We start from the raw sequence: 15,816 nt of genomic DNA, 5'->3' as shown, positions 1-15,816 counted from the left end.
TACATTAAATAAGCAGTTACACTAACAGTATTTCTCACAGCAGAAAGACAAGTCCATACAGCCACAATGGGGGAAAAATAGAAGTCAGAGTTACAGAAACATCAAGTACTATGTTGAAGGTGATGCAGAGACATGTAGAGGTATTTGATCATATGCACAGACAAAGTGAAACAAAACGTACAAATGTTACATATTCCACCATGTTCATGGCATGGAAGAAAGTATATAGAGCAGAGCTCTGTGTGAAAGCAAATATCAGGTACTAAACAGTCTCCTTCCTCTCAACCTTACCCAAAACCAAATCAAACCCTTCATAAACATAACCATCCGTATACTTACTATATACATACTCTGTCTCCAACGCATTGACTAAACACGTACTAAACCCACCTGTACCTCTTACACTACCTTTAGTACACAACCAGTTCCTTTACTCGACTCTACAACCCTAAACACAGACATTTCTGTATAACAACCGTTTCATCACACACAACATTGATCTTGGCAAATTCTGCTAAAGACTCAAATTTGCATTCACTGCTAACTTTTCTGGAACATTTGGTGCGGACAGTTTTTGATACATTTTTCCTACAATATCTGTGCCGGGCAAAACAGTATGATCAAACTAAGGCCAGTAAAACCACTTCGTTAAGGTTGGGGGAAGGATTGTCGTCATGGTTAAATTTTAAAAAAATAGCTCATTTTAGTTTTTGGTCTGAGACAAGTAGCAAACTCTGTTCTCCAGTCTCAAAACCAAACATCTTACATGCCCATCCACTATCCCAGCTTCCACACGATACCTTCAGCTTCTCTACCCAGGTGGCTCTCTACTTCCTGCCTTGTTGCTGAACACTGGCATTGATGTAAATCACATCCAAGATGAACTTCATTCCTTAGTAGGAGGAACTGTGTCAACAAATACATTCCCCTTCAAAGAATTAAAGCTAGCATTGTTACCACTGAAACCATCTCCATTTCATTACAGCACAGAACTTGACAAACAAGGGCATCTTCTTCTTTTTAACCGTACACAAGTCAGGCTCATTTAATCTTGTGTGTCACAAATCCATTGTATCGAATGCAAAATACAGTAAACGTTCACGAGGCGCTCAGGAAGAAGACTTCTTGTTGATTTTAAACCTCCCTGGTGGAGGTTTAATGGAGCATGTGCTAGTTAACTGCCACATGAAGAATGCAGAAATCTGTTGTTATAATATATATTATTTTATATTTATAATTATTGTTTTGTTTAGTCATAAACATTTGCAATGTTGAAAGATCGGCAGGCTAGCTGAGCAAGGTTAGCTAGTGTCTGGGTGTTTTTCTTTCAACATAAGAGTATTCTTCATAACTGTGTATAATTCAGAAAACAACAGTGAATGTATCCGGGTAATGGTTGTTAAAGCTACAGGTAATAGTAGGTTATGAATCATTAAGTGGACACAACTTGACTACTGTGATTGCAGCTGAAAGCACATCATGACACATTTTATGATATGAGACACCAATTATTCTCCTGCAAAGCATTCACCTATTTGAAATGTGTTTTCCTAATCTCTGCACGATGATAGCGCAGTTAAGTTACAAAGTGAGACAGTGACCAGAGAGAAAGACCAACCTTTGTTTGTACAGTTCGCCTACAAAACAAAAAGTCTGACTTAACATAACTAAATACTATTAAGTGTTCAGCTCATTAAAGAGATTTTTTTAAACTCAAATCAGTGCTTTATCAGTGCTACAATATATCAATCTCATCAGCAACTTATCCATATTTAGCACCACCACCTTCAGCAACAGGGTGGATGTACATGAAGACAGTCATAGTATCTCCACCTCGCATGAGATACTTGTGTGCAAACACTGTGCTTTAAATCTAAACCGCTCAGAGAACTGGTGTCGTCTCTGTTGTTTGCTTGTGCACATATAAGCTGTACACCTTTTCTGTGTTCCTGCTTCAAAAATGATCCAGAATATGTTAAGTTGCTTTTCTTATAATACACAATATTAAATACATTTATATTTCAAGTTATGGACTTAAATTAAACACTTGATCAATCTTTTGAGTGTGCAAAAATAAAAAGACATGTCCTAAATGACATGGGACAGATTTTACATGCCAGATATGCACCCAACATGCCTTACGTAATGACAGTAATTTAGGTGCATCCATTCATGTTTACTGTATAACAAGCCTCAATAAGATGAAGATCCTGTGAGGCAGGGAATCCAGGCTCATAAAGAGGAATGCTCAACCAACTGATGATTGCAGGTGTGAGCCATATGTCCCTTAACTTCAGTTTTATCATTTAACACGACACCACTGATACTGTTATTTACTGCGGTCCAATAGTCCTTATTGTTTTGGAAGGTTCCTAATTTGAGTGAAATGACCTGGAAGTATCTCAGAGCTGGTCGAGTTCTCTAAATGCTAAGGAAAGGTGCCGAAATGCTTCGATTCTTATCTCCTTTAGCAAAGGGTACACTGGACCACATGAGGAAAGGAGATAATGTCGTCCCACAATTCCTTGCAGCAGAAATATTTAAAGTGAACGATCAACATGACTGACAAGGGACGCAGATCATCATGTATTTGCATACAATCATACTAATTGGGATCTATGTGATAAATATGAGTGGACAGAAGGGTGAGCATGAGCAACCATTCTCAATGTGACAACCTTTTTATTTCACTTTTATGACTTGTAACTTATAATCCTTTTATATTTAAATTCCAACTCTGGAAATTAAGTTATATTTTTCACCAGGTTGTCAAGGAGCAGTTTGTCACTAAAATGAGAAAAGCTGCTCATCCATGATCTCTCTCTCCTCTCTCCTCTCTCCTCTCTCTCTCTCTCTCTCTCGACAGGGCAAAGTTTCACATTCTTAGCACCGGGGTTGTCTTTTCCTAAATCTTTGACTCTTTTCTCACAGGAGTATGCTACTGCTTGCCCATAAGCACCGAGTATCACAAATCAGCATAAACCGCTGACCAACATTTCAAAATGTGCTTCTTTGCTGTACAGAGTAACTGCACCGGTTAAAGGTCCTGCTTGCACTGCCATCGAGTGGTTGAGGCACGCTCTGTCCACAACCTGTGCAATGTAGCGCATACCGCTTCGCTACTGTGCAACACTATATCTACACAAGCACAACAGACTGCACCCGACATAAAACGCTTTTCCATTTGCTTTGATGATAATCACTCATCCCGTATGACTGACAGGTGGTCTCAGAGAGGTGCATTTAGGGAAAACTACATCAACGACAAAGCCAGAAAACAAACAGAATACGGCTAACCCATCAAAGAAAGGTAACAAAACATATCTTTTATAGCTGGTGTTGAATTTATAGTAACAGAAGCGGTATCAAAACCGTACCCGGCCATTATGCCCATATTATAAATCGTGAATGCATATAATTCCTAGGTAATCTGTTCCACAACAATGGCATGCAAAATCAAACGTTTACACCTTTTTAGTGCCACGAAGTAGGAATATGACACAATTTTTTTTCTACTCCTTTCATGGAAATAAACAGTCGGATAAAACTGAGAACTTCCAAATGTGCAAATTGCAACCAGCATTTGACTTATGACCACTCGGAGAGAAGCACATTCAAAGTAACCCATCAAACAGGAATAAACTACATAAATGGGCACCCAAAACTAAAAATACTATCGTTAATGACGACTCTATTTTTGCTTATAAAAATAGTTGAAATGTCAGTCTAAGCACCACACAGTGCACTACCAGAGGAGTCCCTGTTACCTAACCCTCGGGCCACAGGGACCAGGATAGGCCTGAAATGTTAACAACTTTCATCAGATATTCAGATATGTTCTGCTGCTGTATTCCAACATTTATCAAACGAGTGAATTTCAACATCATAATTTAGTCACATTTGATCGTAATATACTATATTTGATCCACAGCTGGTCTGTTTGACAATCACTGTTACAAAATAGTTAAGTATTGGGGCTGGGTATTGTTTAAAAAATGTCTATGCCAATACCAGTACCCTGAAAGTGATACGGATACCAACAGAGTACCGGTACTTCATTTGATACCCATCATGCTATCATCTGGTAGGTAATGGATGCGGCACTGAACAGCGCTCATACAGCGTTTAACGCTCATCACGCCGTCCCCCGACCCATAGCGGCAAGACCACGTCGTTGAGGAAGCCCTGCAGGGTTTCAGTTCTCAGGTGGAAACTGTTAGGCAGTATAGATTGTCACACGGGCCAATCGCACGTTGCATTAAATAGAAGAACGCTCGTTGTGATTGGCTGCGAGCAAAACAAACAATCATCGTTTTTTTCTAGATCTGGGCACAAAAAGGATCGATGGCAGATATTGTTTGACACGAGAACTTTCGATACTTGGTTCTTGGTTATTTCGGTCGACACCTTTTTAAAGGTATTGAGTACTGATACCCAGCCCTACTAAATATCATGATTTCAATATGATTCTATAACAGGGATAGTAATTAACTTTGATAATAAGACCCTCCTTGAGGGTACTCCAGAGTATTTGTGCTATTGAAGCCTTGTATCCAGCTCGACACAACCTCAGTGTTTGGTTCATCAGAACCTTGCTGTTTCCACCCAACGTCATACTCGTGCAGGGGACAAGACATCTCTCCTGAGAGTAACACAAAGGAAACAGGATGGCTGCAACAGGAACACTTAAGGACACTTTTCAACCCGAAATCTAAAAGGCCTGTGTATTAACACTCCACCACATCCAGGGACTTGTCAAAGCTCCTGGATCACCAACTCCAGCTAAATCCTCAGAAAAATATAGAGCTTTAAATACAGCTGTCTGATTAATTAAAGGTTAATCTGAAGCAGTATGATTGCCCATATGCCTAAGTAACTCTGCTTATTGGGTTGGTATTCAAAAATGGGCACGTACACCACACACAGAAATGCTTTCTTTGTTTTCCTGTGCCTCATGTCTGCTGCCTCACAGTTAATACCCGCTCATATAATATAACTAACACGTTAAAGTGTTAAACAGACACATTTACAGATTACAAGAACTTAAGTTTGATTGTCTCATTTTGCTGTGAACACAAATCTTCATCTGTCAATAATTGAATCGCTATAATGACAACAAATGTTGCACACATAGGGGCTATAAAGTATAAATACACCACAGAGGTCCCCCATGCACAGCTATTTCTTTCTATTTGTAATGTCCGGAAGATATTGTGGAAAAGTGCAGAATGAAGATGACAATAAGAAAATAACTTTTATATTTGACTTAAATAAACGATTTCTTTTCCAACCAGCAACATCAATATGTGAAATGAGTGTCTCACAAATCTGCAACGCTCATTTCTGTGCTTATGTGTGTTCTGGTTGTCTTGTTTGGATAAAGTGCTTGTGTGTCACCTCAGTTTCTATATGTACACTACCCATAATGCACATGGGCATGGTAGTGCAGAGTTCCATCCTGAGCTCAGTTTCCAAGAAGCACCTTAAACACTGCAACTGCACTGATTATAAAGAGTTAAGATATGTACTGTGGAGGGATGATGGCTGATTCACACCATGACTTGAATTCTATATGAAACTTAATATTTGCTTTTTTTTTAAGTATTCATGATTTCTTGTGCTTTACTTTCAGAAAAAAACTGAAGTATTTAGTGTCTGGATTGGTGGATAACTTCAGTCAATTTCTCCAGCAAGCCAAATGATATCTGTCTGCTTTGATTGTGTACTTATAGAAAGTATTCTGACAGCTAGACAGTGGTATCATGTGGTACCCTTATATTGCCATTATAAACCACTGCACTGTTAAGAGTTTTTAACTTTGATACTTCCACTTTAGTGCCAGTCCCAGCGCCAGTTTGGGAGACTGGCTGACACCAGTACTGTGATCACATGGAAGCAGTATTTCAGTACTACTTCAGTACTGCTACAAATATTTAGTTCAATGTTGAATTCAGCTAAGTACTTAATCCCAATTGTGTTTTTTTTTCCCAATCTGTATGTGCAGATGGCGAGCAGATGGGATTTCTAGTGTTAGGAATAATAGCTTTAAAAAGAGAAATTGGCTAGCTTAGCACAGAGCTGCAGTCAATATGCAACCGTTGTACACAAAGTTGACAATCAACTAATCAGCCTCAAAACTACAGGAGAAAATCTGTTCCATGTGACTGTTGTTCAGTAATGTTTTTTTGTCTGCTGTGACATCTTACCAGGGTGGGATTTTTAGATCTGAGTGACGTATACTTTGTTAGAGCCTGGCAACAGTGTCCATGTTGGTGCATCCGTGGTGGAAATAATGAAGCTTTGGGGGAAAGTGCCATCAGGGTGGCATGCTGGTGTGTCTCAGCTGGGCTGCTGGCTGAGAGCGGGCCAGGCCAGCGTTACATTCAGCTGCTGGTTGTGTTGGATCAGAGATGTGTGTCGGTAGTGGAGGACCAGCTCTCTCAGCGATGGGTACTGGTTGAAGGGCTCAGCAAAGCCGTACCCTGTGGTTGTTCTGTAGATCACACAATGCTTCACATCCCCGTCCACACTGCATGAGACAAAACGCATATAATAATGATATGAATGTGTTAGGGCGGTTTTGATTTTTGGATCCAATGCAGCTTAGGTCACGAGTTTAATCTGCACTGGACCCACTTTTGTTAAAAATGTATGATCCATTAAGATTAGACGGGCAAAATTGTGTGATTTCTATTTATTTTGTACATGCCCGATAGATGCACATGTGCTGGTACTCACACAACAGAGCAGGCAAAGGAGCCTCTCTGAGTCTGGCTGTCTCTGATGAGGAAGGTCCCGTCCCTCCTCCCTCTCAGCAGCTCTTCTGCCTCCTTTCGTCTCATACCACCAACATACCAGCTCCTCTCCTCCTGGTCGGTGTCATCTGCCAGAGTGTACGGGCTAAAGGATGACGGGGAGGTGGTTTTAAGGAAATATGTATTTTAAAGCATACTGTTCTCAAAAAATAGTTCCAATAATTAGCCCTTATCTGATGCCTTCTAACAAATATGAGGAACCTGTTTTCTTGCCACTTTGCTCTCTGCTAATTCATCACACCAACAGAAGAAATTGTCAAATAAACTGGCACAGTGAGTTGCATAGGTTAGCTAGTGAAAAAAACTTCTTTAGCTTGTGTTTTATTGCATTTATGCCCATTAAATTTGAAGTAATATAATATAGGGCTGTTATACTGCATACATCCTTCGCTGCCATAATCTATCTCTACATGGCAGTGATGTTTACATGGGACAGTTTCAAGATCTGCACACATAGAAGCATGTTTCAGATTCTAGTGAGGTGAAGTAGATCATAACAAATAGAAATAGTAAAATATATTCTTGTACATTCTACACTTTTCTGTTTAAATTGTTTTTTAAATGAGGCTCAGTTGACCAGGTTAAATGAGGATACTCACTCTTCTTCTTCATTCCTGATACCCAGCCAATCATTTATCTGGCTCGGTCTAGTGCCTTGCTGGGTGAGCCAGCTGAAACATGGAGAAAACACAGTAAAAAAAAGAAGAAGCCATATTATGACATATGATGAAGGTTTTTCTAACGAGACGCGTTAAAAATGCATAATAACAGCAGCCCTTGAGTTTTGCTTTGTTTGTTGCAAAGTTGCGGCACCAGTCTGTATGAAGACACGGCGCTGAGTGTGTCATTTTGTCATTCACAAAGCCTCAGCAGCACACACCTTAGCAGCACACATCTGCTCATTTGAATTGAAGAGTCTTCCCATCAGGCAGCATTGTGCTGAGCATACTGGACATTCACAGCTGTGGCTACATGAGTGAGAACAGCTGATTGGTTTTTCTATGTTTACAACTCTCAGCTGTGTCACTGGTATGTGACCCTCTGTTTTGAACTAAACTAAAAATCAGCCATCAATCAGATAGATTTCATCTCATTATAATTATTAGACTAATTAAGAATCATGTCGACACATCTGATGTGCCCCGGGCTTTGGGACCCCATGTGGGGGTCACCTGATAAGCAGACAGTAGTGAGCTATTGCTGCGTGATACAGTACATCCAAGAGAGCGTGGTCACTATCACCAACACCTAATCTATTCTAACAATACAGTCATCTTGCGGTTGCTGCCCCCTCTTGCTCTGCAGTGCATCTGAACGCTTTCTCCTTTTTTTGCCTTGTTCGTGCTTTTCATGTCCTTGAGATATATTTGAATGAAAAAAGGTTCAAGGTACCACATCTGTGTTAATCTGTACAGACTAGGCTGACAAAATGATCGAAGAATGACGGTTGAATATTTTTTCTTGACCCTTGCACCTTGCACCTTTATGTACATGGCATCGTGTCCTAACTGGCTGTTGGTGATGTTGCACTGCGCAGTGCGCCATTTTGAGCTGAAGTTGGAATGAGGAGTTATCGGCACGACATCTCCCCATCTCACGACCAAAACCTTAATAAGGTGTCAGCTGGCTGAAGGGAGATCGCAGGAAATTACCCTACTTGCTGTTGGCTATATTATTTGTAATTTCCAGTAAATATCACAACATAAAACGTGTTCTTTTGTTTCAGAAGTAGGCGTCTTGTGACTCCTGTCACGTGGTGTGCACGTGGTAGACGGCCTCGGTACTGCTGCTTTTTGTCACAATCTAATATTAACTTTCAAATTAAAATGTCTGTTTTTCTTCTTTTCTTTTTACTATTCAAATATATATTAATATTTAGAAGATTTGTTGACAGCCCTAGCACAGATGTAGAAGAAGAGGTGCTGAAGGGTTATATTTACAGCAGGTATTGATCTCTGATCTTCCTGAGCTGCACCAGGTCGGGCTTCAGGGTGTCCATTTTCTTGTCGACCTCCATGTGAGCCAACGCCTTCCTCCTCAGCTCCTCCTCCAACTTCTTTTTGCTGTTGTGGATCTCCTCCACCCTCGACTGCAGCTCATCTGAATTGTTTTGAATCCTAGGAGGAGGAGGAGGAGGAGGAGGAGGAGATGGAACAACTTCAGTTAACAATTCAGAGTCTGCTGGTTTGCTGTGGGCATGGCCAGCAGTGAGTACCTTTTTTCTTTTAGATTTTGAAAAGAAGTCAAACAGAATACAACAAAATTGGAAATGAGGGTTTGGTATTTTGAAGCCTACTTGTCCGACTGTGTGCTGCTGTCTAACGTGAGGAACATGTCGATGTATTCTTTGCTGTAGCGCTCTTGTGTTTCACACTCCTCCTCAAAGATCCGAATGATTTCACTGAAAGCCTCTATGGCTGTCCGCTTGCTCTGCAGCTCCTGAGGGAGGAAAGGCAACAAATCTTTACTTTTACTTTCAAGGCCTTACAGTCAGACTCAGTTGTGGTAAAGCATTTAGAAGTAACAATATTTACTTAAAGATTTTGCTTTTAACCAATAAAAACGACTGATCTTAATGATTAGGATACTGTTGTACCTGAGAGGTTTGGTTAAACTTCTCAAACAGACGATCATATTCTTTGCTCTTCTCTTTGTATTGATCCTGAAATATCCTCAGCTGTTCTCCAACTGCACCAATGTCAACGTCAATCGCAATCTGCTGCTACAGACGAGAATGTTTAGATAGATTCAGATATTTAGGAAGATACCAGAAGATGTTGAAATATGTCAAGGACCAAGTTCATTGTTAAAGCTCCTGTGATTCATTTAATCTGATCTGAACATTACAGAAGGTTTGGGGCATATTACTAAAATGTAGACATTTAAAAGCATCCTTGAAATCAACTCATTATTCATGATCCTTGTTACTCGCTCTGATGCTGCCAAAATCACATATAGGCCTAAATAGTTTCAAATACAATCATAACAATAAACCTCTACGATAAATGATGCTGAAAAGGTTTAGGTTTTGATATTTAGTAATTATAAAGTTGTAACATAAGGAGGCACACATTGAGAGCTCAAGGCCTCGTCAACCCACCTGCTGGTATCTGGTGATGGGATAGAGTAGCTGGGTGTCCAGTTTAGAGTTGTACTGGGCCAGAGACTGATTCTGGAAATACTGGATCAGGTCCACCACAGAGGCAAAGGCCAGTGGCTCAGAAAAGCCGTACTTCCCCTCATGATGGAAGATCTTTATCAGTCTGCTGGAGCCACCTTTCCTACAAAAGTCAAAGCATAACTCGCACAAAGCTGCCAATGCAGAGAGAAGCATCACTAGAAAGTTGTTGATAACGTTTTATTATCTCTTGCGACCAGAGGAACAGAGGAAGGAAAATAATTCTGTCTTTGGCTATTGTTGGATTTCACCACTTTTAGGACCTAAATTGTAATTCCACCGTTTGGCCACTACTTAACATTTGTCCCAGAGCCTGCCGCTCTTACTGGGAACTTACAAGTTATACTGAAAAGGTTGACCAAACCCAGGTGTGAAATCACTGTTGCCTTTTTAGGCCGATTCTAGTGAAAGACAAATCTTAATTTTCTGTAATGGTCTTTTTCTATTTTAAAAGGACCATTTTGTAAATTTTCAGACTTCAGTGTTATTGTATACATCTCTTAACACTTTTTCATATTCTGTTTTCAACTCTCTTCAACCACCTCCCCAATCAAATCAAATCAAACATCTCATGGTGATGCAAGGTAGCTATAACAAATCAATATTTGGTAGTTGCTTTGCAAATATTCTGGTTTCTTTTAAGTTAAAGTTGAAGTGGAAATGTCACATGCCTGATATGTTTTCTTCAAAAATGTCATGAGGCCGCAAAGCTTGGCACAGATGTTGCTAGTGCAAGATATATTTACTGTAAAGCAGAAAGCAGTCTATAGAGTATGAATGCATTGTCCTGTACAGACCCTTTACCTGGATCTCTCAAAAATGTAAAGACGGTGTAGACGGCATTTATCAAAGTTGGAGTGTCTGTTCTGTGAGACAGATGTGAGACGAATGACTAGACGTGTAAAACAGGTGTTATGTTTTTGACTGCTGGAGTCTGCGCCAAGCTCTAATCAACAAAGCTTTATAACTGAAACCTAGTCCCTCGTGATTCAACTAAACAGAAACAGAACTGTATAAAGTTACAGTATAAACCGGTAAAACTAAAGTTAGACTTTGAAACCAGGAAGTAATAACTGACCTCTGACTCCATGTTTTTCATTTGGTGAGAACATAGCCTTTCCATGAGATACAGAGTACTGATAATAACTATATTATTAGCAGCTCAAATACTTTATTACACATGCAGAGCCTTTAACCAGTTGTTGAAATGTGATTTCTGCATGTGCTCACAACACAAGAAGTTAAAAGTAGTTACCTTATTGTGAGAGTGTATTCCCCCTTAACCTTACTGGAAGCATCTCGGACCAGGAACGTGCCATCAGGAGTGTTTCTCATCATCGCATTTACTTCCTCTCTGGACAACCACAAAAGGGCACGAAGGTTTCAAACTGTTCATGTTGGAGTTTTCAGATAACGACGTGCCAACAAAGTTGGTTTTAACAGCTTCAACGTTTAGATATTGTAAACAAAACAGATTAATGTTCTGTGTTATATTAGCAGGTCATACATCAAATCATCAACATGCCATATGGAAATATGAAATACCTCGAGGTATTTCCCCAGTACCACTCTGCATCCGACAGATGGTTGTCATCAGAGCTGGAGTCACATGCTGCCATTGCTTTGGTTATGTTGTTCTTGGATTGACGTTCTGACCACAAAGGCAAAAAAAACAACGTTTGCTTAAATACAAAATAGCAAAGACAAAAATTGTAAAATAGTTCTTAACCAAAAGCAGGTTACCAAGTATTCTTTGATTTTAAATAAAGGTCATATTATTATTATTATTATTATTATTATTATTAAATCTGGATTGCTGGAGACATCGAGCCTAAATGTGGTTTAAAGACTAAGTACAAACAACTACTTCTATAAAAGGTAATCCATCATAGTCCTCGTCCTTTTGTCCCTTTTCACTGATTATAAAACAATCTCTTTCTTTTCGATCAACAGCAGGTAAACTTCTGTCGTGATTTTAAAACTTACTAAATTTCAAAACAGGAGAGGCATTAGATAAACAGTTTGAGCTATGTTGTATGGTTTCCCTTATTTTAGACAAGCTACAACAGATCTGTTACACTTCTAACAAGCGGAACAAAGAGATGCTTGAGATTACCTCCTTCCTTGACAATGTTGGCTCTCAGTGCAGCAAACGCGTCAACATGATCGACGGGGGAGGAAAAGTCCTGCAGGAACGCTGTCGGGTTGCGAGAGTGAGGCTCGCCGTCGTTTTGGCCCATCTCAGGCTCCAAGAACTCTGCAACATCAACCACACAACGACCCAGTGTTACTGCTGATGTCAGTTGAGGCTGATCTGAGTGTGGCTATCTGCACTTTGTGGTGGTTCAGCACACACTGCTGGCCCACTGACTGCAGAGGGAGATATCGTTGTGTTGCTTGGTCTTGCACCATGTGGGAGAGTTTGTCCAGACTAGTCTGCTGACAGGTGACACTGTCTGACTGCCTAAAATACCAGGACGGGCACTCCTCAACACTCAGACTCAACAGCCAGACTCTGCTAGGGCTCGACCTCGCCTCGCTTTGCCTCGCCTTGCCTAACAAACAACAGCTGTCTGCAGCGAGATGCCATGGGCATGAAGGACTGGAGCTGTTGATGTTCTGCTGTGTGTGTGTGTGTGTGTGTGGTAGTAGGACAGCAGGGGAAGGTGAGAATCTGTCTGTCAGGCATTTCATGTATGTGTGAATTGTTTGTGTTTACTAGTATGTGAGGGGCGTGCGGTTAGCAGTGGATGTAAATCATCCCTTCAGCACTTGTGATGGTATGTCTGAAGATGCATTACATTTCTGCTGCAAATAGAGCTGTATGTTGGAGGAATCACACATGCTGTAGTAAAATTAGAAAGTGCGTAAACTCATTAACCCAGGGCCTACAAACAGTGAAGCTCTGTCTGGTGTAGAAAGCTAACAAAAGCTCTGCGTGTAATGAAACTTGAATATAAGAATCCTTCACATCACTAAGTCTTTGAAACCATGTGATCCTAGCTGCTCAAATTTCTCTTGGGGTTTGCCAAATTCTTGTTTACTCGAGCTGAAAGGATCAAATTGATAAGCAATTTTGATAATTTTCTAATCAAAGAGGTTTCAATTTAATTTATTGTTGAAGTAAATTTAGCAAATATTTAGCTTTTGGACTGTTTGCTAAAAGAAAACGGTCAATATGTCAATATTTGTTGAATTTATTCAAAGCTGAGCCAATATTACAAAGTGAAGTGATTCTAACTGCTGAATGTAACCGAGTTCTACAAGGTTTAATTTGGCATCAATTAGATGTTTCTTACTGCAAAGCTTCTTTGGTGTTTCTCCTCTAGTTTGTATGTACACAGCCTTACGCCTTCACTGTATTGCATTAAAAAAACATATAATTCATACCCGCCCATTTAATATTTCATGCCCATCCAGGCCTTGGCACGACTCCCAAAGCCAGAAAAGGTGAATGTGGCTTCTACTCCCTGAGCCCTGGATAACTGAGAGAACTTCACTTTTCTACTCTGTTGTGAATGTGTGATAGCCATCGATCATCGATCTTAAGGTTGCAATATAATTACTGTCAATGTTACTGTCACCCAGTGGAGTAACGGTTGCGCATATCAACACGGATGACACAAACTGACATCAGATAAATGTACTTCGTCCTACTGACAGGAATATCTCAACACTTTCTGATGTCTCATTAAATGCAGCAGACGTTTGATTGACAACGTTCTGCTTTGTTTAACTAAAAACGATCAGAAGACATTTTTAACATCTTTGTTATGAGATTGGTTCTGCATGATTTTCTCATCCGTTTACTGTGATTCTTCAAATGCATCATAATTACTATTGTAAGAATTCTATCATTATTGCTGTGTAAAAATGCTTAGTATAGCACCAAATCTTACCTTGAACTGCTGGTGAAGGCTCAGGCCTAGTAGCCCCGGATGCGTCGGTCTGCTGTTGAGGTTGGTTAAGCGGTGATGACGTTACAGAAACTACAGAATGAGGCTCGGCATTATCCCCCATATGGTTGGTGCTCTCGTTGATGACCACGGCTTCGTCCCTGAGATGGAGGGATGCTAGCGATGACGTCGGGAAGTCTGCTTGCTGGAGCTCATTGTCCTCGGCACAGTTTAGCGCTCTGAGCTGGAAACCCTCTTCTGCCATTTTCGCAACACAGACTGAATATTCCCGCTAGGTTTTGTTGAGTTGGAGAAGCAGCAGGATGTTGGGTGCCACGGCGCTGTTGATCACATACTATCAGCTTTCAGTTACACTCATGGCTGAGGATAGAGAGAGTGACGGTGCAGAGTTCAAGGCTGCCCTGTGTTGTGGAGGTAGAGCATTTTTCTCAGCCTGAATCCCCGGTTGAACTTCATCACAGAGCAGAGCGATGACATTGTGCCATTGTGTTTTCACTTGAATGTACTCAGCGGGAGTTTTCTCTGTTCTGCTTCACAGTCATTCGCTTAAAGGGATTCATATCTTGGAGCTACCCAGAACAACCACAGTTTGTTCCTGAACAGCTGACTGCCTGCTTCATAGGCACCTCGACACTAGTTATTGAGCCGTAAATCCACTGGAGAGTGACAGACTGAAGCACGACTGTCTGATTTTATTCCCAAGGACTCGCGCATCGTCTCATGTCAGAAAACCTAAAACAAAAAAATACACAAATAAAATCAGTACTGAGAATTGGGAAAATTAGCCTTTTTGCATGCAAACATCTGGCCGAATAATGGTTTAATAATCTGCACTGTATCACAAATCTGTCCCCTATTTGATATTTTGGGCGGCTAAACACTAACTTGTTACAGCTTCATGTTTCAGACTTGCTGCCCGGTGCGTTCATGCTCAGTCATTTTTAAATTGAATCGCTGGCATACTTGGAGTACTTATAGGGGCTTCCTGCAAAACAGGTTAAGAAAAAGTCAATCATTGCTGTTACTGACATGTTAATGCATTGAAATGTTCAACCCCGTAGTTATCTGATAGGTGTTAACACCATCATTGTGAGGCTTAAATTTGTCAACTTTCAGACATTTTTCCGTAACGTTTGTACTGGATCTTGTATCCATTCAAACATCTGGCTGTATCAGACCTGTGTGGGAAATGCTGCCAATAAATGTGGACTGGAAACATATTTAAGCAGATTATATGTTACAGAGAATAAACAAGAGAGTATTGGATATCGCCTTTTGGGATGTCGTGGGATTTTCTTTTTAGGAAGTCGGCATTTAGAATTTTTGATATAATGACTGCAGTTTTATATCATGTAATCCATAACATAGTATGTTCAAAGGACTGTGACTAAAGCCTGTTCCTTTCCCAAGCATCTGGGATTAGTCAGCAGTTTATTACCCTCCTATACCCTTTACAATGTGACGAGAGATGTGAGATCATCTGTGCTACAAGAGTAAAATGACTGTAACTTGATTGTCATCAAAATAGATTTTAATGAAAGATCAGATTATTTTCTTACCGTGATTGATCGGATCCCATCACAATAGGTCATAGTTGCTTACCTACACAGTAACCGCATTTAACTTCTTGTGCTAAATCCTTTTTCTCATTTACTAAATCTGTTCAACTGATGCTTCTCAGCATCTATTTTCAGAGGTATCGAAAAATCGTGAAAATTCCTGATTATGTGACAACTCAAATTTACTTTATTTGTACTGACTTAGAATGTGTTCTGTTCCTACAAAAGAAGGATATATAGTGTAGTGTAGTATAGTATCCAAATTTACAAAGTGATGAAATATTGCAGATCAAAAGTCAAAGCGTTGGAAATGGCGTCTATCGAAATACTTCCATTGGTACGCAGCC

At 40.2% G+C, this 15,816-nt stretch overlaps 1 protein-coding gene across 1 annotated transcript; it reads right to left on the bottom strand.

Annotated features, from left to right (window-relative positions):
- Positions 1–6,339: 6,339 nt before the first annotated feature.
- On the bottom strand, positions 6,340–14,165 carry LOC306776041 (phosphatidylinositol 3-kinase regulatory subunit gamma-like; the record flags this gene model as incomplete). Its single annotated transcript, XM_079266626.1, has 11 exons — positions 13,893–14,165; positions 12,110–12,250; positions 11,539–11,644; positions 11,249–11,347; positions 9,916–10,096; positions 9,412–9,534; positions 9,112–9,254; positions 8,756–8,932; positions 7,415–7,486; positions 6,739–6,900; positions 6,340–6,529 (listed from the first exon to the last, which is right to left on the bottom strand). Exons 1-11 carry the CDS (start codon positions 14,152–14,154, stop codon positions 6,340–6,342), a joined length of 1,656 nt encoding a protein of 551 aa, XP_079122752.1. The 5' UTR covers positions 14,155–14,165.
- Between the last annotated feature and the right edge of the window lie 1,651 nt (positions 14,166–15,816).

Source organism: Melanostigma gelatinosum (genome assembly GCF_949748355.1).
Source record: "Melanostigma gelatinosum genome assembly, chromosome: 4".
In the NCBI taxonomy this organism is placed as follows: domain Eukaryota; kingdom Metazoa; phylum Chordata; class Actinopteri; order Perciformes; family Zoarcidae; genus Melanostigma; species Melanostigma gelatinosum.
Note: the sequence above shows the minus strand (reverse complement) of the source record. Positions and strands in the feature narration are given on the sequence as shown.